The sequence below is a fragment of the Cyclopterus lumpus genome, chromosome 24 (genome assembly GCF_009769545.1).
Source record: "Cyclopterus lumpus isolate fCycLum1 chromosome 24, fCycLum1.pri, whole genome shotgun sequence".
NCBI classification, from domain to species: Eukaryota; Metazoa; Chordata; class Actinopteri; order Perciformes; family Cyclopteridae; genus Cyclopterus; species Cyclopterus lumpus.
The window spans coordinates 17,348,369-17,376,226 of record NC_046989.1 but is presented as its reverse complement, the minus strand read 5'-3'; the positions used below and the strand labels follow the sequence as shown (position 1 = coordinate 17,376,226).

Below are 27,858 nucleotides of genomic sequence, written 5' to 3'. Positions count from 1 at the left end.
ATTAATTTTGAATGCTTTGTAATATATTAATATAATGGGGATATTACGTGCTGCCACAAGGTGGCAGTCGTGTATTACTAATAACTCACAGCTTTGTTTCCTTCCAAGTTCAGTTGTAAACTAGATGCTTTTGAAAATAATTCTAGACTCGGAAAGGCTCAATATCTGAATTTATTTTGGAAGAATTGAGAGTATTTCTGCTGACGAGAGATTGAGAAATGGGCAGCCTTGTTTTCTATCTCAGTTAATTGTAAAACAAGGCAAAGCACCACCTGACAGCATTGAGCTATATAATGATAAACACATTTGAGTTTCGATGCTGGGGAAATAAAAGGAGTGACTGCTAAACAGAACTACATAAAAAAGATTCTGAACCAACAAAAAAGACATGAAAACTTCATGAAACGTCCTCTGTTTTAGCAATCACGCTTTCAATCAAAACCATTACATGGATGTAAAATATGTTTTATTTATCAGAAATAACACTGTACAAAAAGAAAGATGAGCTTGTACAAAAAAGAAAGTGTCATTGTGAGTATAAGGTGGGATGGCGAAACATAAAATGCATTAACATGTTTAATATTATGTCAGAAGCCTAAATCATGGATACACTGTCAGTTCCTCGGGATGGTTGTGAGCCTGACATTTTCGTCTTCTAAATCTTTTCTGGTTATTTTCAAATTTTGGACAATTTGGTTGTATTCTTGACATGAGACATTGTCACGTAAACAAAACAAAAAACAAATAAATGAACAAAATGAATTACAGTGACGATACTTCTCTTAACGGTTATGTTGGACAGGAAGAGCATCTTGTCACGTTATTTGGTCAGTGCTGTATTGGGGATGGCGTGGACGGAAGGAAGGGTTACGCTGCGGGACAGCTTCCAACGCTGACCGCCCCACTGACCAGAACGGCTTTGTTGAAGCTCACTCGGCTGTTATTGACGGTCAGGTTCCTCATGCAGCCCACGTAGGGCTTCCTGGTCGCGATGCTCTCTGGGAGGAAAAGATCTGAGAGGGTGGTTGGGGGGGGGGAGAGCACATCGCATGATTAGAGAGATGGGATGATATAGATGAGTATGACTGGAGTAACATCTGAATTGTGTTCCTGGGTTCACCTGGAGCTCCGCCAACGAACACTGGCTTCCTGGTGTCTGTAGAGCCGGGGTCCAGAGGACCCACCACATGGTTGACCTCAGAGTCCACATCCAGCTGGATGACGTTGGCGTCCCGGATCACTAAGGTCAAGAAAGGATGGAATGCATCGGTTGAGCCAACATAAATCCAAACAAGCTTTATAAAAGTTGTCATAATGAAACCAAAGCACTGTCTAACTATTGAGTCTTTATCATTTTTAATAGTATTTAAAGTATTCAGATAAGTTACTTAAGAAAAGTACTAAAAACCACACTGTACAAATTCTCAGTTCTTTAGTAGATGTAAAAAAACGTTTATAATAAAAACATACTAAGCAAATATGACAATGTTTTTGATACTATTTTTATTTATTTATCAAAGTCACCAACTGTGATTTTAATGAATCATTTCTCACCAGTGATCCTGTGCCAGTTGCCAGCACACAGACCCTGTCTCGGTGACACCTTCGTGAAGAACTCACGAGACCCATCGTTCACAACAACCACCACCTGCAAACACACGGAAACACTGCATCCGTACTTTTAAGCAGAAGGTGCATGTTTGATCAACACCATCCGACCCCAATGTGGATGTTTTTTTTCCTCCCCTCTGTGCCTGTGTGACTTACCGCGCCTTGATGAATGTACATGGTGAAGTAGCCCTCCGCTGTGCGCACATTCAGCAGCACCCCTGATGCCACGCGGGGGCGCACCTCCATCACCAGCTCAAACCTGAGCCCCAGGTCGAATGTTTCATCTGAAGGGAGAGAAGCAGAGCGAGCGAGATGAAGTGAGCTGTGGGTACCTCATCCGCTCCGGGCCTCACCTCTTTGCCACATTAATCAGACGCGTTTCTCTGCGGTGCGTCCACGTGTGAAATGACTCTGCTCGTTCAACAGCTGCAGCTCGGTTCCCAAGTTCCTTGGGGCCTTCCTAACTCCCTCCCCTCCCTCTGCTCTCCCCTCTCAGTAGAGACACAATTTACCACAGTTGCAGCGAGGGTCTCATGTCCCCCCTCCGCTCCCCCCAACCAAACTCTCTCCATGCACACAGGGATGGTGAGAGACCAGCAAGGGTCTGTGAGTTTTTCTCTAAAAGGGAATCTAATGATCCGTGTAATGTAACAGATGTTCAATTTTCGCAAACAGTTGCCCAATATGACATATGGGGAGAAAGATTGCACAGAATCAACACTGCAATCTTTGTATTCAACCACAGCGTAGGATTCCTTTTGTCTCCCATTAACAAACTACTGGAAATGTATACCCAGCACGACATATCCTCCTTCCTCTGAGAAGTATGTTCCCGCCTCGGGGAGTCCCTCGAAGCACGGGGTGACGCCAAAGTTCTCCGCCACGGAGGACAGCCACTGTCCGTCAAGCTGAAGGTTCTTCAGGCAGCCGGTGAAGCTGTAAGCAGAGTTCTTCTGAAGGGACACATATCAGAAGGTTAAAGCAACATTATTGGGTTATTCTTGTGAGGACCAATTTGGAAGAAAAATTATCATTTCAATTCCTCTTACAAATAAAAAGTTAGAATTCATAATCAATAAAACACATCATTGCTCAGGGTTTTTAAAGACCAAAGAGCATTTTGACCAGGCATAACCGGAAAAAATAAGGATGTTTTTGATATCAGAGGAGGGAGATTATTTGTTATACATTTTTATCAAAGTTGAATTGTTGAAATATCATATTGAGAATAAAGTTGACATTTCAAGAACAAAGTAGAAATACCATTTTCGAGACAATGAGAAAATTACATCGATACGCTTAGAATAAAAAAAGTCAAAATGTTGAAAAATAAAGTAGAATTTTGACTTTATTCTCTACATTTTTACTTTATTCTCGAAATGAAAGAAAATCGCGCTCTTCTTTTTTCCCTGGCATGTACAGTTTTGGTTTGCCAAAAAACATCCATTACTACTGCTTTTAAATTACAGAGATTTGTAAGAGGATACACTTTTATTCAGAGCTACAGACCTTGATACAATATTTGTGCATTTCATATGACCCCCATGCTGTTTATGTTTTATCTCCACATAAACTTGAATCCATACCTGAATATTCTTTTGAGCCCTCTCTGGAGGAACTCCCCCGACGTAGAGGGGACTGCTGACATGCCAGGAGACGTTGCCTCCCTGAGCTCTGTCTTCCAGCACCGTGAGACCATCAATTATTAACCGCCCCATACTCCCATCACGGATAAAAACAACCTTCAGCAGGAGAAGAGAAAGAAATCGTCACTGTAGAAACTGTTGACGTGTAACTGAACGTGCATCCACTCAGTATTGACAGATGGAATACGTTTGTGAACTTACATTGTGCCACGCACCGTCGTTGAACTTCTCCTCGCTCCTGATTTTGACTCTTTGGTCGGCTACGTTGAAGGTGTATACAAGCTTCCCGTGGGCCAGGAAGAGAGCCATGAAGTTGTCCTCTTGGACATCCGATACATAAAAGATGAGGCCAAAGGACGAGTGGGTCTTCAGGGACAAGGAGAAGTGGGACCTGGAAGGTGGTGGGCTCATTAAGTCATGCGTGCAGGCAAAAAACAACAACACACTTTCCAACACACTTGACCTTGAGGTTACTTGATGTACCTCTCAGAGAGGGAGTCTGGTAGGTCTGTGTAGTGCTGCCTGCTGTTGGCAATGCCGCCGTAGTGGAAAGCTTGGCGGGTCGCTCTGGGACTTGAGGAGAGGTAGCATGGCTCGACCTTTAGCTCCGATGGCTCCTGGTCATCACTCTTCAGTTCCATCAGGCCAAGAGGGAGGCTGGTCTCCTCCGTGCTAACCTATGGGAGTATTTATTGAATGTCAGGATGATGCAGATCATTGCAACTAAATTAAGATCCCCCCCCAAAAAGCCAGTTTTGCAGCACTCTTCTATTTACCTTTTGTGATTGGCCCTGTTTGGATCTAGAAGAGTGTTCCCTGTGCCTTGACAGTAGAGCAGCCGGGGGGCGCTGGACTGGACAGTCCTGCAGGGACGTCTGGACCTTCTCTGTATATCGCTGGAAGTCCTCTGGCTCAATGTCCCGGTCCTGTCTACAGAAATACAGGAGGAAGAGTGTTAAACATGTAAGAGAGCTCTGAACACACTAGTATGTCTCCATAGAAACCAACACTGTCCTTAACTACTCAGCTCCCAGCCTAATTTGTGAGTCTCTTCATCTCATAGATTGAGTGAGGGTAAAGGCCCGACACTAAACAGCAACCATCTTACAGTAAACAACAAAGGTTCTACCTAGGACCATATAGGGTTCTACAACTTCTCCCCATCTGTAAATCTTCTTAATATTTCCACCTTCTGGGGGTACTAACGAGTACCCACCCAAGGGGTTTTACCAAGAACCCTTTCATATTCCAAGTGTTTCATCTAGAACTCACTTTACATGAGGTTCCTAAAGGGCTTGGGCTGATTTGGTACAGTCCAAACCACACAATCACAGTGTTTGGGTGTGTGTGGACTGGGAGGAACTTTTAACATCCATGCTTTCAACAATCCTTAATTAACTATTTCTTCCAAAAAGGGTTCTTTGGATGAAAATGGTTCTTAATGGAGCCTCTAGTCTTACAAAGAACCCTTGATGCTCCTTTTCACAAAAAAAGTTTATTCAGAAGCAAATAGTTCAGGGTCGAACTTCAACCCTGTAGGAGGAACCCTTTTAGCCAAATCCTTGATTAGAAAGATCTCAGCGTTGCAGTGTGGAGAGATATAAAGATTGTGCAGGCTGTAGGGGAGGGTAACCTGTAGGATAAATCTGTTGCATCCCGTCTTACTTCAGGCTGAATTGGCTGTTCAGTGGGGATCTACCTGTTGATATAGGCGTAGCTGATGCAGCCTGTGAAGTTCTTGAAGCTGCTGCTTGGCGACCCTCCGTAGTAGAAGGTCTTCACAGCAGAACCTGATGAGGATCTTGTGGCAGATGACGGACGTTTCTTTTCCTGTTTGTCTTTGTCATCCACCAACAGTGAATACCTAAGGTAAACAGTTCAACCAGTCAGTCAGTTAATTGTGACATTTATTGCTATAGTATGGGCCAAATAAACCAAATTGAAACATACCAGAACCAAATAAAATTCCTCTCAAACAGACTTTCTAACATGGAGGCTCCAAGAAGAGTTTAACACTCTCCATGTATCTACATTTATGTTGAACGTCATACAATTGAGAGGAGACAGGATGTAGAAACGACTAAATGCAAAACCCAACACAGTTGTGCACAAAAGGCAGCTGTCGGCAGGACACTGCAGCTGCGAAGTTGAACACTTACTTCTGATTGTTTACTGAGGCCAATAAGAAGTGTGTCCTTCCGTCATTGTATTGTTTCTTGTGCGATTTAACTCGAGTGCCTCTGGAGTTCAGCACCACAGCTCCATTCTCCAGAGAGATACTGAACTCATCAGACTAAAGTGGGAGAAAGTAAGTTAATAGCTATCACATAGCAGCACTATGACAACATATTACAAAAACATCCCAGGGAAAAATCTTGATTGGTCTTTTTATGACTAAATCATACTTGGAACCTCAAATCCTTTGACATTGCACAAAACATGTTTTCCCACCAAACCTTTAATGCAACTTTGTTATACATGTGTATAATAAACAATAAACAAAGATTTGAGTATACCCCTTCACTCAGATAGAACAGGAGTCCAGCAGGCTGCAGCGTTTTAAAGTTGAGTCCTCCCTCAAACTTGTCGAAGGGTGAAATCTTTGCTGTGGACCCCAGGTAGCTCTCTCCGGTGAAATAGGCTTTCCGGGACATCTGACAAGAAGAACACATCACACTTTCATCACCCATTACCTTTCACTCTGGATTCAGCTTACAGTTCAGTCATGCCCCAATGGGAACAAGGTTTAAATCACGGAAAAGCTGTTTATCAATTACAACAGAATAGTTTATGTCAATTGAGAATACAAGTTTGTGTGCAGATGTGTGTTTTACTGATTGTTGGACTCTCGTCATCAGTATTTGGTATTGGTTCCAGGGGGATGCATGCAGTGCATTATCACTGACAGTGTGTGGAGGAGGGAGCACTTACGAAGGACTCCTCAGGGCAGCCACTGCTGATGCCAATGGTGCCGGGCTCCTCCAGCAGATTGAAGTCTTTTTTCTGGAACTGGAAACCTTTCACGCAGCCTTTCAGGCCTACGACAGCAGACAGCTCAGGCCTGTGGTGATACACATATTGTCACCATCTTATTGTCAATTTCTAAGCAGTGCTAGCAAAGTTATATATATATAAAAGTCAAAAGGCTTTCTTATGCTGGCAAATTGCATTGTGGTTACTCATATTCAGTCACCTATGTTCCCCAAACTTAGATATAATTACAACAAGGGCGACTGTGTGTCAGTGGTTAGTAGGTCTGTCTTTCAATCAGGGGGTTGGTGATTCAATCCCCACCCTAGTCAATGTGTCCTTGAGCAAGACCCTGAATTGCTCCCTGTAGTTGTGTCTACGGTGTATTAATGTAAGATGATTGTAAGTCGCTTTGGATAAAAGCGTCAGCTAAATGACATGTAATGTAATAATGTAATAACAAGGAAAGCTCTATACAAACATGTCACTGGTTGAAACTTTGAAGTGAAATCTAATCTTTGTTTTTCAAGCTGTAGTAATACTTTTTGAAAGACAAAAAAAGACACCTGATAATAATAGGCCTGTAAGGTTGTTATAGCTGACATGTTGGCACCTCCAGCAGACACTGTCCAGGAGCTGTGCTGCTGGCCACCTGTCGACTGTTATCTCCCCTTTTATCTCTGGTTTGGTTTCTATGGACTCCTTGGAAAAATATTTGCTCTTCAGTTGCTAGTGGACGTTGTCACTGTGACGTCACCTCTCCAGCTCCACTCCGGCGAGAACTGGATTGGCAAAGTACCGTTAGCAGCTTACGCTAGCTAGCTGAGCAAGGTGCATCCATATTTCATGTTAACTGTGATACCATGCTAATTTGAAAAATGGGAAAAACAAAATGTGCCTCGTGGTAGAAACACCATGGTAGTGACCTGTCACTCAAAGTGGCCATGCCCATACATACATACATACATACATAACTTATGTTAACTTTAAGCCTTGATATATGTCCTAGATAAAGACTGTGGGTATGTGTGGATTGACTCACTTTTGGAGCAAGCCTAAAGTGTCCATTTGAGAAACTGAAGCTTTTGGCCCTTCCATTTTGGCTTCATTTCTCAACTGGAGGTTGCCTCTCACTTGAAACCTGAATGCTATTGACTAATCTATACCTCTGCTACAAAGATACCGTGAAGCTTCCGCAGAGCCACAGAGATAGTTTAAGGACTGCTCTGTGTCTGCTGGATGTGTAAATGATGTGTAATGATGTAAATTAAGTTAGCAATGTTATAATATATGCATGGCAAAACTGTGTTTACAGTTGGTTCCTACTCAATTAATTGCAGTTAGTTTTAACAGCCGTGAGCAACTGTCACATCCAGAGAAGTTGGACTCTTGCTCTCAGCTGCCACTTTGGGCTTCCAAAGGGTGATGCCGAGTTCAGCTGTTGAATGTTTTGGTCTACACACAAGACTACACAGTTCCTGCTGAGAGCAATATGTTTGGTTGCAAGTATATTTTACTTACCTGGATTTGAGAATGCTCGAGGGAGCCCCTCCGATGTAGATATCGGAGAACGGCAGCGTGGTTTTGGGATTCTCTAATGATTTAACGTGGCTCTTGTCCACAAGTAGGATGACCTTCTTTGACTGATGGTAGATCACTGACACCTATGCAAATGACCCAGAACGACAGTTAAAAACAACACATAACTTATTCACAAGCTCAAGTTGAAATTGTCTAACAGGCTAAATGAGAAGTGGGAGTCTACCTCATGGTATCGTGCATCATTTATTTGCAGCTTTGGTGTGTTATTCTCCATAAGTTGTGGCCCTTTGCTGAAGCCAAAGTTGTACATTAGGCGCAGGAAGCCATTCTTTAACTCTAAAAGGAAGAAATTATCCTGAAAATAAGACGTTAAAATACATTAGGATTTGCCTGTTACATTGAACAATTTTTCGACAACACAAGTTATTTGTCAGTGTGCAGAAGCTCAGGCTGCAGGATAAATCTGCCAGTTTATGTATTTGGCTATATGTCTGTCAGAATATTATCTTTGATATCGACATTTCCACTGTGCACTGAAGAGGTTAAAGATAGACTTTAGACTTACCCCATTGACCATGAGGAGAAGGACACCATTGTTTGCGACAGTTCGCACTGCAATATCAAATCTTGTGACAACACCAAATTTGCCCCTCCTCTCAATATTATTGATGAGTGCGTACCCCGTTCCATCAAACAGGTAGCTGGCAATGCGACTCTGGGAAAATGCCAACTTGTACCTGAGAGCAGAAGGAGAAATGGTATTTCCAAACCGTCTGTGTGATGTATTCAGAATGCAGAATGTTTCAAAATCTTGTTCAGATATATTATTTGTTCATTCAGCATGAACAAATTAATCCAATGAGAGGGCTGAATTACCAAATGGGAAAACAATTGTCAACTTCTACGGAGCCCCAGAAATTGGCAGGTTTACTGAATGCTAAATGGTTTTGTTCATTTGATGGATAGCAAATTTAATGCAATTGTGTACTGTACCTTGGGCACGGTGCTGATGTAACAGGATCAATTTTGTGAGTCTCTTTGAAATTGTATAGACTGATTACATCGTTGTTTAGCGAACCCAACTCGATGCAGCCCACAAAAGGAGCGAGACTCAGAGGAGGTGGAAGCTGGTTAATTAAAAATAAAATACATGTCATTATTTAAGAAAAAACATTAATGATTTCTGTGTAAGAAGAAATGCTTGAAATAGGCATTACCCTGACATCTGCTGGGACGCCACCAACAAAGAACACTATATCCTTGGGGTCGATGTCAAACAGCGACTCAGTGCCTGGAGCTTCACCTTTCTGGATGAACTTCTGCTCGTCGGTGAAGCTCTGGCTGGGGATGGTCAGGAAGACTTTTCCATGTCTGCCCAGCCTGCAAGCAAAGTACAGAAAGGAGCATGAGTACTCAGTCATTTTAACAGCCATAACTTGCTGACATATTGTCCTTCACACACTGTAATGGACTCAGTTTTAAAGCTAGAGGGAAAAATATTAGAAATAAATATTTCATTTGTAGGCTACCAACCATGTGTGATGCTAGCTTGTTGGGAAAGAGGCTAAGTAACACTCCTAAGTTAGGATACATTTAGTCAAAGGTAAAACTGGCTTGGCCTCTCACCTCAAGATATGCTCATGAAAAAGGGTTCTATCAGTATTCCCCCCCTCCAATATTTCTGCTGAGATTATTGTAGATCCAATGAGCCCAGTTGTATTCATGTGTGATCATGTAAGTCACCGTAGTAGCCATTCTTATTGTAGTGAGACAATATTTTTAAAACTTCAAAATTACCTCTGGGTAATTACCTTTGTGGTTGTTGTCAAATGAGGCTGGGATCACAGCCTCATGACACTTGACAACAACCACAAACTAGAGGCCTTGTGCATCTTAGTGTATGTATGGCTGTCAAAGGTATATTGACAAAAAGAAGGATTTATGAGCAGTTTCCAGAACAGAAGTGCTAAACATCCAATTGCTGCAATTTCTTGTTGATGCATTAACATATTGAAATGACAGATTCCTTCAAATAAAAACTGGTTGTGTCTATACAAGTTTTATTAAATCCCATGTATGTGTTACTTGGACATATCTGTTTGTTTGAGGGATTCATGTATAAAGCATAAAAACTTTGATTAACGGATAATACCTCTCCACTTTGATGTAGTTGAAGACTGCGGGCCACTGGCTGACAGGCTTTGAGCCCAATGGGATCTCAACATCTTCACCCCCGAGATTGTACACGTACACAAGGTTGTCATTCTTGATAGCCAGTCCCATGTAGTCTTTCCTACCCTGTGAGCAAAACAAGCAGAAAAACCTCAGGGTAAGTTCATACCCTGTTAATTTTCCCATCATGGCCCTTGTTTAATCATTTTACAACAACTCACCACTGCTGTGTAAGTTTCCAACAGGGAATTTATCATATTTTATGTTATTCAACCTTGGAATATAATGGATTGACAAACAGAAACATCCTTCATTTGAGACCTATCGAGCTTTTGCTGAAGGCATTATTCCACACTGAAAAGTTGTAGACAAACACAACTGCATAGAATACAGTGGCAGTGAAATCACCAGGGTGAAGTGTGGTTAAAGAGAACAGAGAGGCCTCATATTGGGTAGCTGCACTGTTACTGTGCCCCGGTGGGTGGGGGCTAATGGTATTTATGTAAATGAACTACAACTTTGAAGGCACACACAAGCACTATTGTAACAGGCGTCTCTTGGAGACCTTTTGAAAGGGCAACTGTGCGCCTTCAAAGCCTGTCATTCCTGCCTCCATGATCACAACAAACTATTAATGTCCACAAGCAGCTCTCTGCCTTTCATCTTTACCCTGGAACTCTAGGTGCAAGTTTGGGAAGTTTTACCAGCAGATCTGGGCCATGTACCCTTCCTAAAACCTCCTTGCTAACTATTGTAAGGAACAATTCAACACATACAGTATAATGCGGAAGAATTTCACTTTTTTTACCACTAGGAATAAGGGTTACAAAAGGGTTCCTCCTGAAGGCCTGAGGTGTTAGCCAGAACCATTTCATATTTTAGAAGAAAGAGTTTTTCAAGGGTTTCTTTGTAAGAAAAAAAGGTTCACCATTGAGGGTTCCCTTTTCATCTCAAGAACCCTTTTTGTAAAAAAGAGTTCTTCAAGGATTGTTGAAAGCATGGGTGTTAAAAGATCCTTCCACGCACAACTGTGATTGTGAACCACGATTGTTGTGGGTTGCGCTGCACTACATTATCGTCTGCCCTTTAGTCTCATGAGGTAACCTGGGTTCTAGTTGAAACCCTTGGAATATAAAAGGGTTTCTAGTAGAACCCACCTGGTGGTGGTAAACCCTTGATATACAGTATATAAGGGTACTCTATAGAACTCCCTAGGTGGGTTCTTGTTCGCACCATTTGAAGGTAGAAAGGTTCTGAACAAAACCTCCGGAGAGGGTTCAGGGTTGAGCAGTTACACTAATGAAGTGTTCTATGTAGAGATGGTTCTGGGTGAAACCCTGCACATATGGCTTTAGGTATACCCCTTTATGTTGGATTCTAGGTAGACCCTTTGAAACCCCATGGGTTCTCCTATGGGGACAAGCCGATGAACCCTATTGGGTCTAGTTTATTTCTTAGAGTGTAGAATTGGGAGCTAAATGTAGTGCTTTTACTTTATTTAATGCCCCCCCCCCATCTGTATCCACAGAGTATCCAGGTAGGCATTTGTTTTATAGTAACTGATTACCCCAAATGGCAAAGCAACCAAATAAGCTTTTTTTTGGATTCCTCACATTTCTGTCTCCCAAGTATAAGATGAAACGGTCCTCTATGGGATCCTTGTCAGGGTCCACCCTGATGAACAGACTGATGGATGTCACTGTCTTCAGGTCTTCTAGGTTGCTGTGAGGATGAACCTGTACTGAGGACTGACCGTTGAATTTCATGGACACTTGGACCTGGGGAAGAAAAAAAAACAGAATGTCTTAGAGCTTATGGTGACATCAACATCAGTTTGAATGCCATACATTTCAGATGTCATCACAAAAGTAGGGTATGCAATAGGGATATACCAATCAAACTTTTTCAGTCTGTAACGTAACATCAGGCTTGACTTAAATTAATTCCATGCTTATTACAACCTAATACATCCATGGTATTGTCTATTTAGCCCGATGTTTGGCTAACTGCCATGTAATATTCGCAACATGATGAAACTATTCATGAAGTCCATCCAACATTTGATCATGTGGCCACTTATAGTTGATTAATTTATGTGAAGATGCCACCGTATGAAGAGTAGTAACATAGCCTTCAAAATGCTCTCTTTGACTTAAAAATAGCACTCCACCCTAAATTGACCATATTGTAGGCATGTTCCAAATGATGAACTCACTTTCTTGGCCACACTCCTGGCTTGAGCTATAAGCTCTCTGATCCTCACAATGTTGGTGGTCACGTTGTTGACAGGCTTCTTATTCTCGACCACCTTCAGCTTGTTTAGCAGCTTGGGGACGAGTACATTCAGGTTTTCCACTAAAAAAGTGCATTGAACGAGAGGAAAACAAGATAATTTAAACAGGGTAAAATGTACAAAAAAGGAAATTGAAAAAAACAAACATGACATTGCAAACAGGGTTAATACAATTTAGAGTCAATGTTAAATGGTGATTTCCTACTAAGGACCTCTAAATTATCCAAGATATGTTTGTGTTGCAACAGTAATGATACCTGCTTCCCCAGCAGAAAGGACGGCCTGTTCATAAGCAGCTGTAGAGTAATCCTGGTTTCTCATGTTGTTGGCCCACACCTCCACCTTGGTGCTGATGGGGTTGATGGTTTGAAGGACCTCTGCTGAGCGGTTGAGAGTCCCCTCAGCCACATTCAGGGAAAACTCCAGTCGCTGTGGTGTTCTGTCTGGAATGGAGGCGGAAAGTGACGGAGAGTAAATTCTGATAATCTATGTCAAAGTCTACATTATTGTATTCATGGGCCTATAGGAAAGGTGGTCTGGTGTCATTAATACACATTTCAAGACAAATAGTATGTCTTAAAACCTGGACAAATAACACCAAATCTATATGTGCAGCGAGATATGACTACGTGGATGAGAACATTTCTTTTTTTCTTGTGCAATTTGGGTGAACCCAATCCGCTTCACTACCAACTCGTCAAAAATACCGCTGATTAGTCAGTGCTCCTGGACGTCCAGAGATACCGACACACCTAGGCAACCTTTGGTATCTGTATGAGACACAGCTGGATTTTAACTAACTCCAATAGTATCCCATCCATGTCAGTATTAGACGCTCAGAGCAGATGGTAGGGTAGGGTGGTTGGGTCAAACAAACACATTACTTTCACCCAGGAGACCATTGTTCGTGTCTGATCTGAGCTAATTTCTTTTTAATAACCAAGTATTGTCTTACCTGCATGAATTCCACTGATATCTTCCACTATTTCTGCAAGTTTTTTTGTGTTTTTATCCATGGTATCTTTGGTCTCCTCGATGTATTTGAGCTTGTCAATCACCTCAGCTTCAACCTCTGTTGCATGGAGATACGGTAAAAGTCAAAGGAACTCTGGATAGTAAACACATTAACAATACAAAAAGAGACAGATATATCATTATGTGACAGCCCCATACCTTTTTGTTCTGAATGTAATGAAACAGACTCCTTGAAAACATTGTCACTCTGGGTTACCAGGTGCCCGAGCTGCATATTGATCCCAGTGATGGCCTGAAACACAGAACACATGAAATCAAAGCTGCAGAATTGACAGGTATTAAAGTGGATGTGTATGGTGTATTTTTTGCGATATAACATACGTCTTCAGCTCGTTGGGACAAGTTGTGGGTGGTGAGCGAGGTGATGTTGGCATCGTCGATGTATTTCACAATGTTGTTGTAGACGTTGGCAGCACTGATGGCTTTCTGCACAAAGCCATTGGCGTCACTCTCTCTCAGATCCCTGGTGGAGACAGGGGGATGAATGTTGTTGTCTAGACTGAGTGTTTCTCTATTGTCTATAACAGCATCAAGTCAGCTCATGGAAATCATATTAAATTAAAGCTGCACTGATCAATATTATCATATTAACATTTAAAATGACTATTGGTGCTCGTATTGACAAACCCTGGAACCAGGTACTAAACAACAGTCTTCCAACTTTTAACTATTCTTTCAGTGCGTCAGCCAGTATTGGCCATGTATCATGGCGTCTGGAGAGGATGACAAGCATTCACACGTTAACTGATCCTTAGGTCAGAACTTATTACGCAGAGCTGTTTCCACAACACATTTAGAAAAAACAAAAAAACAAGTGAGTGTAAAAAAACTTTTTAGCGCATTTGAGGCAGTTTTATAAAATTTCCATACAGCTTTTCTCATGCAATACTTAAAAAATTGGAATACATCAATGGAAACACAGATGTTGTTGCACTGGGTGTGCAGTAAGTTCCATCATTACCATTAACACACACCGTTTACTTTGAATGTGTACATACTAATTATTGCATGGAATGTGTAGTAATTCGCGTCCCCCCCATAAATGCACTATATGCCTTTGAAATTTAACTTTCAAAGGTTTACATTATTCAGTGCCACAGACAGGGCAGAGAAGTCTTGTGCTTTTCATGGTCTGATTATTTGGAACTGATAAGTTTGACTGAGAAGGGGGGCTCACTCCTCCAATGCATTGGCCTGTCTGTCCAGCTCTTCGGCATGATCATCGGCCCTCTGCACCAGATCTCTGTCAGCCAGCGAGAGACGCTCGGTCTTCTCCGTCAGCCTTTGGCTGGCACCATCGATCGCCGCATGGTACTCGGTCACGTTCTGTGCAGACGCACACGCGCAAACACACAAACACATAGACATGTCATTTACTATTTGCGAGGGCATTCCATCGCTTTGCATTAATGTCCCATTATCAGAATCCCCAATGATCTCTGCTTTTCTTAGTTACATCCTGAGAAAGTGATTTATATTTTTACCTCAGAGCCAAGCTAACATTGTTACCTCAGGATGATTGTAATTCACAGAGTAACTCAATACAGAGCTACTTGAGTAAAAAGGGAGAGCTGTTTGAGAACACAGCTTATTCGATCTCTGGCCTCCACAAATTGCTTCCAAATCAAATTGGCCAGATTTAGATACGACACAGCCTTTCTGAGGAATCCATTTCATGAATAAATTCAATGCAATCTATGACATACTGCAGCCCTAAGTCACAGTCTATTAGATTATGAAAGATATCCCCCACATACACAAACAGTGAGCCCTGAAGAAAACCTGAGCATCATTGGACAGCAGGGAACCAGAGATTTGTTTCCATTCTAACAACCTTCCTCTGCGTATGGGTCCCTCCTGATAGTTTTAGGTCTTCACAGTCATGCAGGCCTCACCTGCACCATGGCGTCCACCTCAGCCACTGTACTCTCTGTCTCAGAGATGGAGCCTCTGGCTATTCCGAGCGTATTGTTGACAGCGGTGTGGTCCTCTGTCAGCCTCTGCTGCTTCGCCTGGGGACACGCAGAAATAAACATGATCAAATGTAGCCACAATTCAAGCTCCAGAACTACGATACAGGAGAGATTGATATTAAATGAGAAGTGGGATCTCCACGTTGCAAATACATTTCAAGGCCTTGGAACAGACCAAGGAACGATTTGTCATTTAGGCAAAAAAGCGAGAACTGAGAGGTGATTAGCTTAGCATGAAGATTGGCAGCAATTTAAAATAGCCAGCTATGTCCCATTGGCTTTGTCATCCCCATGCATCCAGTCTTTATGCTAAGCTAGGCTAATCACCTCCTGGTTCCAGCTCCGTATTCAACACACCAGTCTAGTCTCCTTTAAAGTACGTTCCCATGCAATTAAACAGCACACGTTAGTCAGGTGCTTAAAACTGCGTCCGTAATCAGTAATAAAAAATGCTGTTTAGATGTATGGGATTGTAGTTTTAAATTTAAGTTTGTATTCTGTTGAATCGTGGGCTAACATTTTACTTGTATAATTAATTAATTCACAAGATGTCATATGATCCCATTGTGACACCATATTGGTGTTGACAGAGGAAAAACTGTGGTATTGTGTTTAGTGTCGCCGAGTTAAAAGACACATACGATACGACCGCAACGATTTGATTACAGCCTGGGACTTTTGTTGCATGTCTTGTCCCTCTCTCTCTGTACAGGAAACAATTCAATAAAGGTAATGATGCCAAAAATGTTCAAACTACTAAATATTTTATAGTGTTTCATACAAATTGTATCTGGTTGTCGGAGATAATATATTCCAGTACCGACACCCCACTTTTAATGTGACTGCATGACTGAGTATGGCACAATGGTGTGATCGTTGGATTGGCCGTGTGGTGGTAACCCGGCAGTGTGCACACTGTGGCTGCAGCCGGTGTAAACCGGACTGTGCTGAAGCTAGATGGAGCCCTGGGTTAGTAGAGGCTCCGTGTTTGGTTAGTGCACCATTCATGGCATTGGTTTACAGCACGGACCCTGATCATTGAGATCCCCAATCCTGATAACACTCGCACAACCAAAAATACACAAACACAGGGCTGTGGAAATATCGCCATCCATATCCACCCTGTCGGGTTTGTTCTACTACTACTACGCTCTTCCCAAAGGTAAAAAAAGATAATTGAGTAAATGTTCTGCTGTTGGCCTCCTATTAAACTGTACTACATCAATTAAACCCCAATAGATTTGGGCTGAGCCCCAAATGTTAACAACAACTGGCTGGGATGCTGGATTTTAAATGAACACTGTGCAGCCATTTAGGGGGAATCTAGTGGCAGAATATTATATTCACAACTATGTGTTCTAGTGTATACCTGAGAACAAGAATTGTGTTAGCTTCAAACGGGCCATTTATAGCTACATAGGGAGCAAGTCTTCTTCACGGAGCCGGCTGCCATGTTTCTACAGTAGCCCAAAATAGACAAACCAAACACCGGCTTGAGTTGGGATAAGATGTATGTTCTCCGTACAGTAATTATTCTACTGTATGTAAGTCATCTTTCTACGGGCTCTGGATTCTGTCGTGGGAACAAAAAAATGGTATTGCAGCATTGCTGCTCCCTCTGTGCCGGCCTCCTCCTAATGTAACAGTCCAAAGCTCCCACAGATGGTTTTGTGTTTCTGTTCTCGGCACTTAAATACCATCAGTAATAGACTTCTCTGACACGCCTGGCAAACAACAAGCAGATCTCAGTCTCTCTCTCTCTCTCTCTCATGTCTTTAAAGGCCAGGGAGGTGCCTCGTTGTAATTGAGTGAAACTCAACATTGTTTGTAACATTGGGAGACGAGATAAAGCAGACGGCATTTGCAGGAGGAACTCCGTGCCAGCACACTCCCTCACAGCGGGGGGAGGAAGGACTGTGAGCTCTTTAGCAGGACTGTCTACTAATGCATCCATCCATACTGACAAACGCAGAAAGAGAAGGGGGGGGGGGGGGGGGGGGGGGTCACCTCATTCCTCTGGAATTTGAGGATGCTGGCTCTGTTCGTGTCCTCCGTCTCCTGGACGGTGCCGGCTGCTTTCTGCAGAAAGCCCTGAGCGTCCGACAGCTTGGCGGAGAAGCGGGACAGGATCTCCCTGACAGGTGGGAGGCGGCCGTCTGTGATCATCAGTTTCTTCTCCAACTGACGGATACGCCTCAGCACTGGAAACACAATCGGAAACACGAGGCATGAATAACTTATTACTAACTACTAGTATTCCTGGTTTGGTCTACTGTGATTTATTTGAAGTGCTAATTGGTTGCGTTCCAACTTTGGTTATCAAACACTTAATTTCCTGCAAAAATAAAATGGAATATAATGCAGAAAGGCTCTCAGGTATTCTATATTTCTTTCAAATATTTATCCTCCTGTAGAGCCACTTTCCTCTTTTAATGTTATCTCTGCTGGTTTCGCTCACATGTAGGCATGATTTACTCTTCCCTCTTCTTTTCTGTCTTTTCTTTGTGGAAGTAACCTCTTTAAATGTGCATGTGGCACCTATTCACCTCAATGATACATGAACTTCACATTTTAATGAATGTATAAACCCCTGGACTTAAAGTCAAAATAACTGAAGCACACTCATCAGCTCTGGCCTCCTTTGGTCCATGTGTAAACTAGCATGCTAAAATAAGATGGTAATCATGGGAAATATAACCTGTTCTGTTAAGATTCTTGTTGAGAATACTGAACGTATTAGCACCTTTATCATAGCATTCAGAAAGAGCCACTGTGCTAAAGTATTGCCTCACAAACCTGCAAACATCTCTTCACATGCACTCAGCTTACTGAAGAGTCATTTTGGATACAATTTCTGTAGTGCGACTCATTGCTAACAGATTAAATAACCAGTGTGTTGAGTCTGTTTCGGCCTGTATTTGCACTTCCGTGATTTTGTGAACTGCTGCGTATCTCCTCACAGTCATGGGCTTCTGTCGACTCGTCGGTGGCGATCGGCCCCCGTGGGGACAGATCCAGTGTCCTCATCCAGGTCACCATTCCCTGGGCCTGCTCAGTGTTCCTTCTGGCCACCTCTGGATCCACATCCTGCTGAACACTGTACAGCTCCCAGTCATGGATCATCTCTGTGCACATACGTCAACACACACACAGATGAGTTAGGAACCTAAATACACAAGTGACCCAGATGGCAAGTGTAGACTAAGGCGTCAAATGGTCCAAACAATATTCTGCTTTATTACAGTGTTGGCATTGAGCCTTTCAAGAACTATATATTCAATGCAAAGCCAAATATGCCATCTAAAGAGCGATGGGCCAGACACAAGCACCTTGCTTCAAAAGGAAATGGAAGATGACACTGACTGGTTAAATTCATGTTACACACAAAACCCAGCTATGATTAATTAAGAGACCCTTGCGTCTTACTTTGCGCCCGAGATTGCGCTATTTAACTAGCAAAAGTGGAATTGGTCCGCCATGATTGTGTTATGCACTTAAAACCATGCACTATTGTTTTTTTAAATTAGGACCCTGAATGTGTTTTAAAATGATGGTCAGCAGAATGCAAAATCCACTGCGCCATTTGGTACCTTCAATGCTTCGGTTGAGATCGGTGAGGTTCGTGCTGAGCTGCTCAGCCAGGGTGAGGGTCTCCAGCGTGTCGTTATCCAGCTGGTTCCCCAGAGTCTTCACCACACTCTCCTGGAAAACCACCACAAAAACAAATCAATGATACATCAATGAGCGGGTGAAGTCACTTGCTTCTAAAGATCTTTAGTTACAGCCCTAATTGGCGATGTAAATATTGCATTGGATCTGATGGCATACTGTATAGAAAGGTATGGATATGAGGAAAAGCAGTTTGAAGGAACTTTAGTGGAATTATGAGAATAGTACAATAGTTTATCTGATGCCCATGGGAAGAACATATATTGGCAACAATGTTTTCTATGTACTTATTATAGGAGCAGGGGCTGGACTACCTTGCCTAAACAAATTACACTCATACCAAGATTTATGCAAAGTGCTAAAAAAAAAGAAGAAAATGCACAATGGTTAAACTTCTTTAGCCTTTTAAATTCCATAAACTTCCCTTAAATGGTGGAAGTGATTTAAATGAGAGATGATGGTTTTGCTGACCGATTCTCCGAGCTGTTGGATGTCCACCACCACGGTGTCCATGGCCTTCTCCAGCTCCCGAGTCTGGGCCTTCATCAAAGAGGACCCGTTTCTCCAGCCTTTAAACTGAGTCTGGGAGCAAAGCAGATTCATTAATTTATCGGGCCAACTCATTTGTAGTGTGAAGTACATGTCAAGGAAAAGGAAAGTTCCAGGAATGATTGTGTATAGCTCCTATAGCTAGTCACTGACATTGTCCCCCATTTGGTGCTGGGTGGGTAATGTACAGTCAGAGCTGTTTTGACTGACAGGAAACAAGGTGCGTTTCAGCAGTGAAACTGGACCAAACATTACATTTGTGGGCCATAAAACCAAAACAATGAGCTTAAAGAGACTAATTATCTTTGTAGCGATAAGAAGAAATGTGGGTGATAATTCTTACCTTTCACAAGTTTCATATGACAAATATTGATCGTTCTCTTATTGCATGTTGTATTCTTCTTGCATTTACATCTGCATTTGTTCTTGCATGTACCTGCAGTTGTTGAGCGGTGTAGTTGTAGTATTTGAGCCGGTCGTTGGCAGCAGCGCCAGTGGAGATGTTCAGCACTCCGACTTTCAGCTGGTCCAGTGTCTTATTGGACATCTGCAAGTCCCCGATCAGATGCCAAATGCACTCATCACAACCTAAAACCAAAGGCAACTGCATTACAGCATTGCAGCAGAGTTGCAATTATGCTATAACTTCAAACAATTTGTGGAGTCTCTGCGGTTGTTAAGTCCACTTACTGATGTTGCACAGGTTGACAGTTGCAGCCTCGAGCAGGCACTCTCCTGTATGCATATCACAGTGGCCGCTCTCACAGTCACACTCTGTGGAAATAATACCCAAAACAGATGCAATTCGTCATAGAGTTTAAATCCGTTGTCGATCAGCTGGAAACCGTTTAGTGCAGTTATCAAGCATTCAGTATGTAAAGACCCACAGAAATTAGTTTGGCTCCGAGCCTGTGCATCTGTCTTGTGGCGTCTCTTGTGTGGGATTGTGTTTGCAGCTGTGTGTGTGTGTAAGTGTGTGTGTGTGTTTGTGTGTGTGTATAGATTTGGGCTGCATGGTGATGTCATCCAGCTCCGGCCACAGGGTCGCTGCTCTTGGCAGATGCTGCTCTGACATCATGCGCACTACCGTGGTCGTGGGAACATGAGCACTCAGGGTAGCCGTTTCCACTGGGAAAGCGTTATCTGCATTGAATGTTTTCATTGACGAGAGCAAGAGAACATTTGACATGATGTATGACGGACGGATGACTTACTCTGGCAGCCGGCGGGACTGTAGTCCCAGTAGCCTGGGAGGCAGCGCTCGCAGTAACGACCTCCGGCCCCCGGGCGGCAGGGACAGCTGTGGGTGAGGGGATGGCAGGTGGAGCGAATGGAAGCTGGCCCGCATTCACACCTCCGGCAGCCCTGACAGCTGGAGAAACCAAAGTATGCCTCCTAGATTACATGAGTGAAAAAACACAATTAGATTCCGCTACCTGGCTGTTCATGTTCATTTAGAAGCAATGTTGTTGCGGCATCAATGAAAGGATGATTCCGGTCTAGGACAGCTAGGGGTCTTATTTGGTAGTTTAGGCCATCATCAGTTATGCAACAACATATGCAAAAACATTCTCGCTAAAGTAACCGCTGAGATCCGAGAACACAGTAATACTGCTGGAACAAGCGGATACGGGCACTCTGACAATCAGACAGGTTGTCACAAACCATGATGTTAAATTATGGAAACCATTCTCTTTGGAGAAGGACATCAATCGAGCGCACCCCTGGAAATGTTGGTTAATAATCCCTCATTGGATAGGAAAACTGGGTGCATGCCCAAATATGGTGAGGATCCAGAATCAAATTTGAACCAGGATATCGGCCTACTCCGTCTTCTCTTCCAAATATCAGCATCAGCTGCAAAATACTCTACCTCAAGTGCCTTCACCTCATTTGAAATATCAATGAATGTTATTGCTTCGGCTGTAACGTACACTTCTTCACTGCTTTCCTCCACTACATGTCAACTGATATTTCGACTGCTTTCATTTTATGCTCTTTAAACGAGAGTTCAACTGTTTTGCATTTGTGCACCTTCGTTTCAACTGAAACTTCAGTTCATTGCAGTAAGTAACCTTCAACTGACAGTCAGATTGCCTCCACACAAGTCTCAACATGGCGACGCCTGAGCCGGCAGCATGAAGCTAACGGTGCTAACAGCACGAACAGTGCAAACAACGGCAACGAGTTGGACCAGAGTCCTGCGGATCCTCTCACCTCACATTGGTCACAGAGTCGTCCGGTGACACCCGGCTTGCAGTGGCACACTCCTTTCCTGTCGTCGCACGAAGAGGTGCCACATTCATTGCACTCGCACTCTGCGACAGACACAGGGCACATTCACCGATGAGAACATTAGAGGTCAGATGATGTCACGAGCACAGCGGAAAGGGTTATTTTTGGACTTGCAAGGCCTCCATCAAGGCAAACGGTAATCCTTGATCCTCAATTGTCACCTTGCCTTCAGGTTGACACGCACACACACCACAAAGTACATAATATGGAAAAATATTGATAGAACTGAGAAGAAAAGTAAATATAAGGGTACATAATTTGTAAAGTATTCATATGCCGACTCCCAACATGTTGTGACACCACATGCCAGCAGTTGCTCAGCTTTCATAGAACAGTAAGCAACTGCGATACCTTCACTGAAGCAGAACTTTTGAACTTAAGCTCCCCACGAGTCTGTCAAGGGCGGATCAAACATATCTTGGACGAATGAGTCAACCCGTTGCTCCCACCTCTGCAGTTCTTGGCACTGATGGCGTCGCCGTAGAAACCTGGGGCACACCTCTCGCAGTTGGCACCGCCGGTGTTACCCCAGCAGTGCTGGCAGTGGCCCGTCATGTTGTGGCACTCGTTGAAGATCAGGTTCGGGTCGGAGTTGCTGTTGCAGTCGCATCGCTTACAGGAATTACCGATCGCCATTGGGTTGCCATAGAAGCCTGGAGCACACCTGGATGAGAGAGACAGCAGGTGAGCCACAATACCACTGCCTGCTATGATGGTCAGGGTCATCAACAATCCACCTTTGTGGACTCCCTTTGATTTTTGGTGCATCTCAGGATCCCATGATTTTCATTGAATGTGCATAGACGTTTGATTGATATAACTTCTTGATTAGTTGTTGAAAGCCTCGTCAGCACTGACCTCTCACAGAGATGTCCGGCGTAGCCCTCTTGGCACTTGCAGCGCAGAAGGCCACTTCCTTTGTCACAGCGTGCCGCAAAGCTGTCCGGAAACACAGGGGGAAAGTATTTTCAGAGATTACCCACCGCCTGCCAACGCGCAGTCTTGCGGCTGCAGAGACAAAAAACAGACCGGCTTACTTGTTGGAGGGGACGGAGAGGGGGCAGGCGCAGGGTCGGCAGGAGTGGCGTCCTTCCAGGCTGCGAGCCAGCATGTAGCCATCTTCGCACATTTCACAGAAGTCACCTGTACTGTGATCTCTACAGTTCTGAAAGTTAGGATTATTAGAAGTAGTAAATGATTTGTTCAGTCTGATGCGGAGAGAATCAACGTGGGGGAAACTTACTATACAAACGCCAGTGATGTCTTCGCAGTAGTCCGCGTGGCCCTTGCAGTTACATGGCAAGCAGATGTTTTGCTCACTCAGGAAACGTCCCTTTCCACACACCTGCAGCGGGGACAGAAATTTCTCACTGACAAATGTAATAATCTCAAAGATTTTCATTCATATAAGCGTCTGTTCAGTTACTATCTTTCGCCAAAGGAGGTAACACATTGGTGGTGCGAATTGGGTGTCACCAAACCAGTGGTTCGGCCAGAGAGGGTTTGCTCTTCAACTCAGACACAAAGCACAGTTTTGTCTTGTCTCTGCTGCGTGTATCATAAAGCAGCAAGAAAATCTATGCATTGTTTTTGAGATTTTATTTCAAAAAACTAATTTAACGCAACATGCAGCAACGCCACAATCCAAGCAATCAGCCCGTTCTGAACAGAACCGGCGACAGCAGTTGAACTTCTCCATCAGAGATACATCTGAGATGATTAGTGCACCAAGTGAGTTGGGAGGAAAAGTTCACTGAACGGCAGCAGTTCCCTCCCATTTACAAAATGTCATTTTAAAACCTGCATCCTGTCTCACGTTTGTTCGACATGGTTTCCCGTGATGGTGTTATGTCAGGGTTCAGAGCTGCAACAACCCCCCTCCTACCCTCCACACACACACACACACACGCACACACACGACACACGCACACACACACACACACACACACACACACACACACACACACACAGCCCTTTGAACCTCTTTGAACATTTGAAGCACCATTCAATGAGGAGTACAATAGCAGTCTGTAAGAATTCCATCGTTTGAGCTTTTTATTTCCACTCAGTTGGCTCGACATTGCTGCATCCAGGATGGCCACAAGATGGAACATTCCACAGACCAAGAGTACTGTATGGCGAATTATGATTCACATGTTTCCTTTGATTTATTCACAGATGGACTGTTAGACAAGGACATGCTTCTGTAGTCAGCTAATACGAAACAACCCGTGAACAACAGCACTGATTCTTCCAGATGACCCCCTTGCAGCCCTTCCTGTGGCTCTCCCCTTGACCCACAGTTCACATGCGCTGATACCAGACCAATACATCACTACCACGTAAACATTCACGATGTGTCAACCTTCCGTGTAAACACATCCTAAAAAAAGGCAGCTGATGATGCAAACGGGTCCTGGGCTTGAGAGAAAAAAGCAAAAAGTTTTGGCCCCAAAACACAAGTTTATGGGAAAAGCACTGAGATCCCGAGCTACTTACCATTTGTAAAGCCACTTTAAAGTGTTTTAAATGGCTTCAGGACTATATGCTGTCGTGACAGTGTAATGGGTAAAACAGCTGCTGGAGCACAGGGCAGTGGATTATGGTCATGGGAGTCGCTGCATATGGTCTTGAGGCAGGACATGGACTCTTTATAGACTAGAGTCCTCAAAATTGAGAGGAATGCATCTCAGATATACAACCCAGCAGCTTGTGGAATAACATTTCTCTGCCCATGTTTGGATGACTTGATGTAGTAATCTTTTGCCTTTGCTCCAGACCCAAAAGGAATATTTCAACATTTTGGGAAATCCGCCTAGTTTCTTACTTTCCAAAAGTGAGATGAGAAAATGTATATCAATCTCACGTCTGTCAGTTAGTATAAAGCTAAGGCTAACGCCTAGCGTAACATAAAGTATGGAAGCAGGGATAAACAACTTACAATGGAGTTAACAGTCAGGGTTTGGGCAGTGGAGAAACCCACCTGACACACAAATACAGGAAACTGTCTCTCAGTGGGGCTGTCTCCTTTCTGATGTGTCTCTGCTTTAACATTGAACAGAGCCAGGCTAGAAGCTTGATATAAATCTAAATATTTATATCAATATCAATTAAACTACTCGTTTAAGACCTATTTCCATTGGGGGGTAGAGCTCTAATAGGAAATCTGAATAGGAATTTCAAACATAGTGGTTACTTTAATAAACCCTTAATTAACTATCATGGGAATTTAAACAATTGACATTTCCAGCCGTCTGCCAACTGTGAGCACACTCAGTAATGTGAACTATTTCTGTGGCCCTCCCACTATGCCCACCACAGGGGAGAACAAAGATGACATTCAACACGTTATATACAGCCGCTCTCTGTTTTCATGTGAAGCTGCATTTGTCAGTGGACTTCCTGTGCGTTGACTGGATGCTTATGGGATACAGCATAAGGCTCTATCTCTGCGAAACAGAGCCGAACAAAATGCAGCTGCTAATCAAGCACAAAAACAGGATTTGGCTCTACAGCTGAGCGCAGTCCAAAGTCAACACTCTGGTCATGGAGCTCCCAAAACCGTGGCCATGCACTCTCTCTGCAGTGTGCGTGGGGTAGGGTCTCTATGACAGTTGGATCTCTAGAATTATGTTTTTCAAAGTTAACTTTTAAATGTGTGTGTGTGTGTGTGTGTGTGTGTGTGCATGTGTGTTTATGTACATCTGCCCGCCGACAGAGTTTTCCCAGAGTGGGAGAATTAAGTGGATTAGGTGGTAAAGCTGGAATCTCATTTCCGCTTTGCCTCGCAACTGGCTGCTGTATTTATATTGACCTCGAAGAGGGGTTCAGATGCTGGATTTAGTCATGCTAACTCCTCCGAACATCCTCAAGACGGGACAGATCCAGGGTCATGAGATTTTCATCCTAACTCAATAACTGCACACAGACAGTCTGGCTGGAGGGGCGAGGCCTCCTCTCTGGGGACGCTTAACTTTGAAGTTGAGAAATAAACATGATACAATAGAAAAATAAATTAAAACACAATTAAATTGCGCTGGTTTAGCACTGCCAAGTATGGGGATTGAATACCTCTACATTCTCTATTTTCCCAGGATGTTTCTTCATACAGATCAGCTTTGAACAAAGTCACCATATAGCCAAGAACCAAGGCTCTCCGGTTCAGTCATATGGGGCCAATGGACACAAATCCACCCCAAAAGCATCCAAAGCAGCCACATAATTACAGTCACAGTATAACGGAACATTTCTGTAAAAGGTTAGAGTTGTAGTTTATCTACAGCCTGACATCTTGTTCTACTCATTTGCAGGGAGCACATACATCATACAAGGTTTGCAGATGACTAAGATGACATCCAAACTGTGCAACAAATAACGTTTGCAAAAAACCACGCATTGGCTCATTAGAACTTTGTTGCACCTCACACAATCTGCTCGAAAGTAAAGCATTTTGAAAGGTTTTGCTCAGATAGAGTTGATGATAGCAACCCTTTTACTCAACAATAACTTTAATATTGTTCGACTCTGCAGAACCCCAGATTAAGATATATCAAATGCCAGTGTATTTAAAGATTTAGCTTTCCACAAAATCCCTAAATATTTGAGGGAAATAACCTGGTTATGGCAAATAAATTATGGTTACGGTACTATTGGGAAACCAAAAGGCATGGTTAAATCTAGGAAATCCATAGATGTCCAAAAGATAATCACTTCATTATCATGAGAGATTTGTGTGAAATTGTCATAAGGATTCTTGAGTTAAGGTCCAAACTATGTTTGGTGAGGTCTCAATGAACTTTGACCACCAAATTCTATTCAGTTCATCACTGAGGCCATGTGGACGTGCCAAATTTGAAGACATTTGTTCAATGCTTTCCCCGAGATATCACAAAACAGGACAGACGTGAAGTCACAGTGACCTTTGATCTCCAAAATCGAATCAGTTTTTCCTTAAGTCAAAGTGGATGCTTATCCGTCCGTCGTGAACGAGAATGGACCGGACGGACAACCTGAAAACCACCAAGGTTGTCACCGGCGCAGCGGCACAACAAAAACCCGGTGCAGGTCTGTGACAGGACGAGAACTCCAGTTTCCTACATGAAAGATGACCCACACATCCCAAACATCCCCGTAACCTCCACACACTTGTATCTGTTTACAGTGGGGACAAACAAACAGTGGACTGAGAGAAATTCAACGCGCAATCTCACGGTAACGATGATTATCAGGATCGAATGAGCAGGATGCGGGGAAAGAAAATGGCGACGACTAGGACCAAAATGCATTTGATATGATCTTATACATTACAACTTCAGAGCAAAACAGATGAACTCAGAACCAGAAAAGATTTGAATGTTTAAAACAAATTGTCTGGCGATTTGAAAGTTTGGCCCCTGAGCTCAAATCCTTCCTAGCATGGTGAGCTAAGGGAACATTGGCAAGTTGTCCTGTACGGCTTCTCTCTTTCTCTCTCTCTCTCTCTCTCTGGGCTGTTCAACATTTGGCAGCTGGTTTCCATTAGGGAACTGCCAGGGAGGGGCAGGAGGGGCATGACAGCAGTGGAGACAGTAACTCAGAGCCCATGTGAGCTTTAGCCTCCGGGTACGTCTGATAACATAAACACACACATGCGTGAGCACAAAGCAGGACGTTGTGAGGTCCGCAGAGACCCCTCCAGACTGCCATAACTGCCAAAACGCACCCCCAAGCTGCCTCATCTTTTACGGTTTTCACCGTCACATTTGTGGACACAATCATTAGCCTCATTAACACATTAACATACATGTGCAGTGGGCAGAAAAGGGCAGAATCCAAACGAAGCTGTGATGGCATGCACGGTTTCACCAGCCAAAATAAGATCAAACCAAATCTGTCTTACTTTCAGTAGCGATTGTTGCTGTTCCCCGAGCCTGGCGGCAGAAGCTTGATAAGCAATCCCTGATAGGATGCAGAGAAGACAGAGGCAGGTCAGAGATTCAGCAGCCATATTTGTGTGTTTGCCCAGTGGAGCACTAATCCTCCCTCTCTGTCCTGGTGTCAGAGTCTCCTTGCCGTAGGAAAGTCTCTGGGCAGCTCCACTTGCTTGGCTGCTCCCGTTGGTTTT

General features: G+C 43.4%; 1 protein-coding gene across 1 annotated transcript; it reads right to left on the bottom strand.

The window, feature by feature from the left end:
* Positions 1 to 450: 450 nt before the first annotated feature.
* On the bottom strand, positions 451 to 27,858 carry lama4 (laminin, alpha 4). The gene is made up of 40 exons (XM_034527585.1): positions 27,634 to 27,858; positions 22,999 to 23,100; positions 22,793 to 22,920; positions 22,614 to 22,694; positions 22,205 to 22,419; positions 21,678 to 21,778; positions 20,675 to 20,855; positions 20,151 to 20,234; positions 19,897 to 20,048; positions 19,383 to 19,493; positions 18,833 to 18,944; positions 18,203 to 18,367; positions 17,250 to 17,443; positions 15,165 to 15,281; positions 14,447 to 14,595; positions 13,591 to 13,732; positions 13,408 to 13,501; positions 13,190 to 13,306; positions 12,492 to 12,677; positions 12,157 to 12,296; positions 11,555 to 11,719; positions 9,922 to 10,067; positions 8,987 to 9,149; positions 8,763 to 8,896; positions 8,335 to 8,506; positions 7,993 to 8,124; positions 7,749 to 7,891; positions 6,189 to 6,318; positions 5,774 to 5,911; positions 5,417 to 5,550; positions 4,957 to 5,121; positions 4,034 to 4,187; positions 3,741 to 3,934; positions 3,459 to 3,648; positions 3,198 to 3,353; positions 2,405 to 2,564; positions 1,768 to 1,895; positions 1,555 to 1,648; positions 1,121 to 1,240; positions 451 to 1,013 (listed from the first exon to the last, which is right to left on the bottom strand). The coding sequence occupies exons 1-40, from the start codon at positions 27,739 to 27,741 to the stop codon at positions 868 to 870; spliced, it is 5,643 nt and encodes a 1,880-aa protein (XP_034383476.1). The 5' UTR covers positions 27,742 to 27,858; the 3' UTR covers positions 451 to 867.

Coding starts and splice junctions, on each gene's coding strand:
- lama4 (XM_034527585.1), bottom strand. CDS start 27,741: ATGGCTGCTGAATCTCTGACCTGCCTCTGTCTTCTCTGCATCCTATCA. Junction 18,945..19,382: donor TCCAACAGCTCGGAGAATCG/GTCAGCAAAACC, acceptor GTGGTTTTCCAG/GAGAGTGTGGTGAAGACTCT. Junction 14,596..15,164: donor AGGTGGACGCCATGGTGCAG/GTGAGGCCTGCA, acceptor GCGTCTGCACAG/AACGTGACCGAGTACCATGC.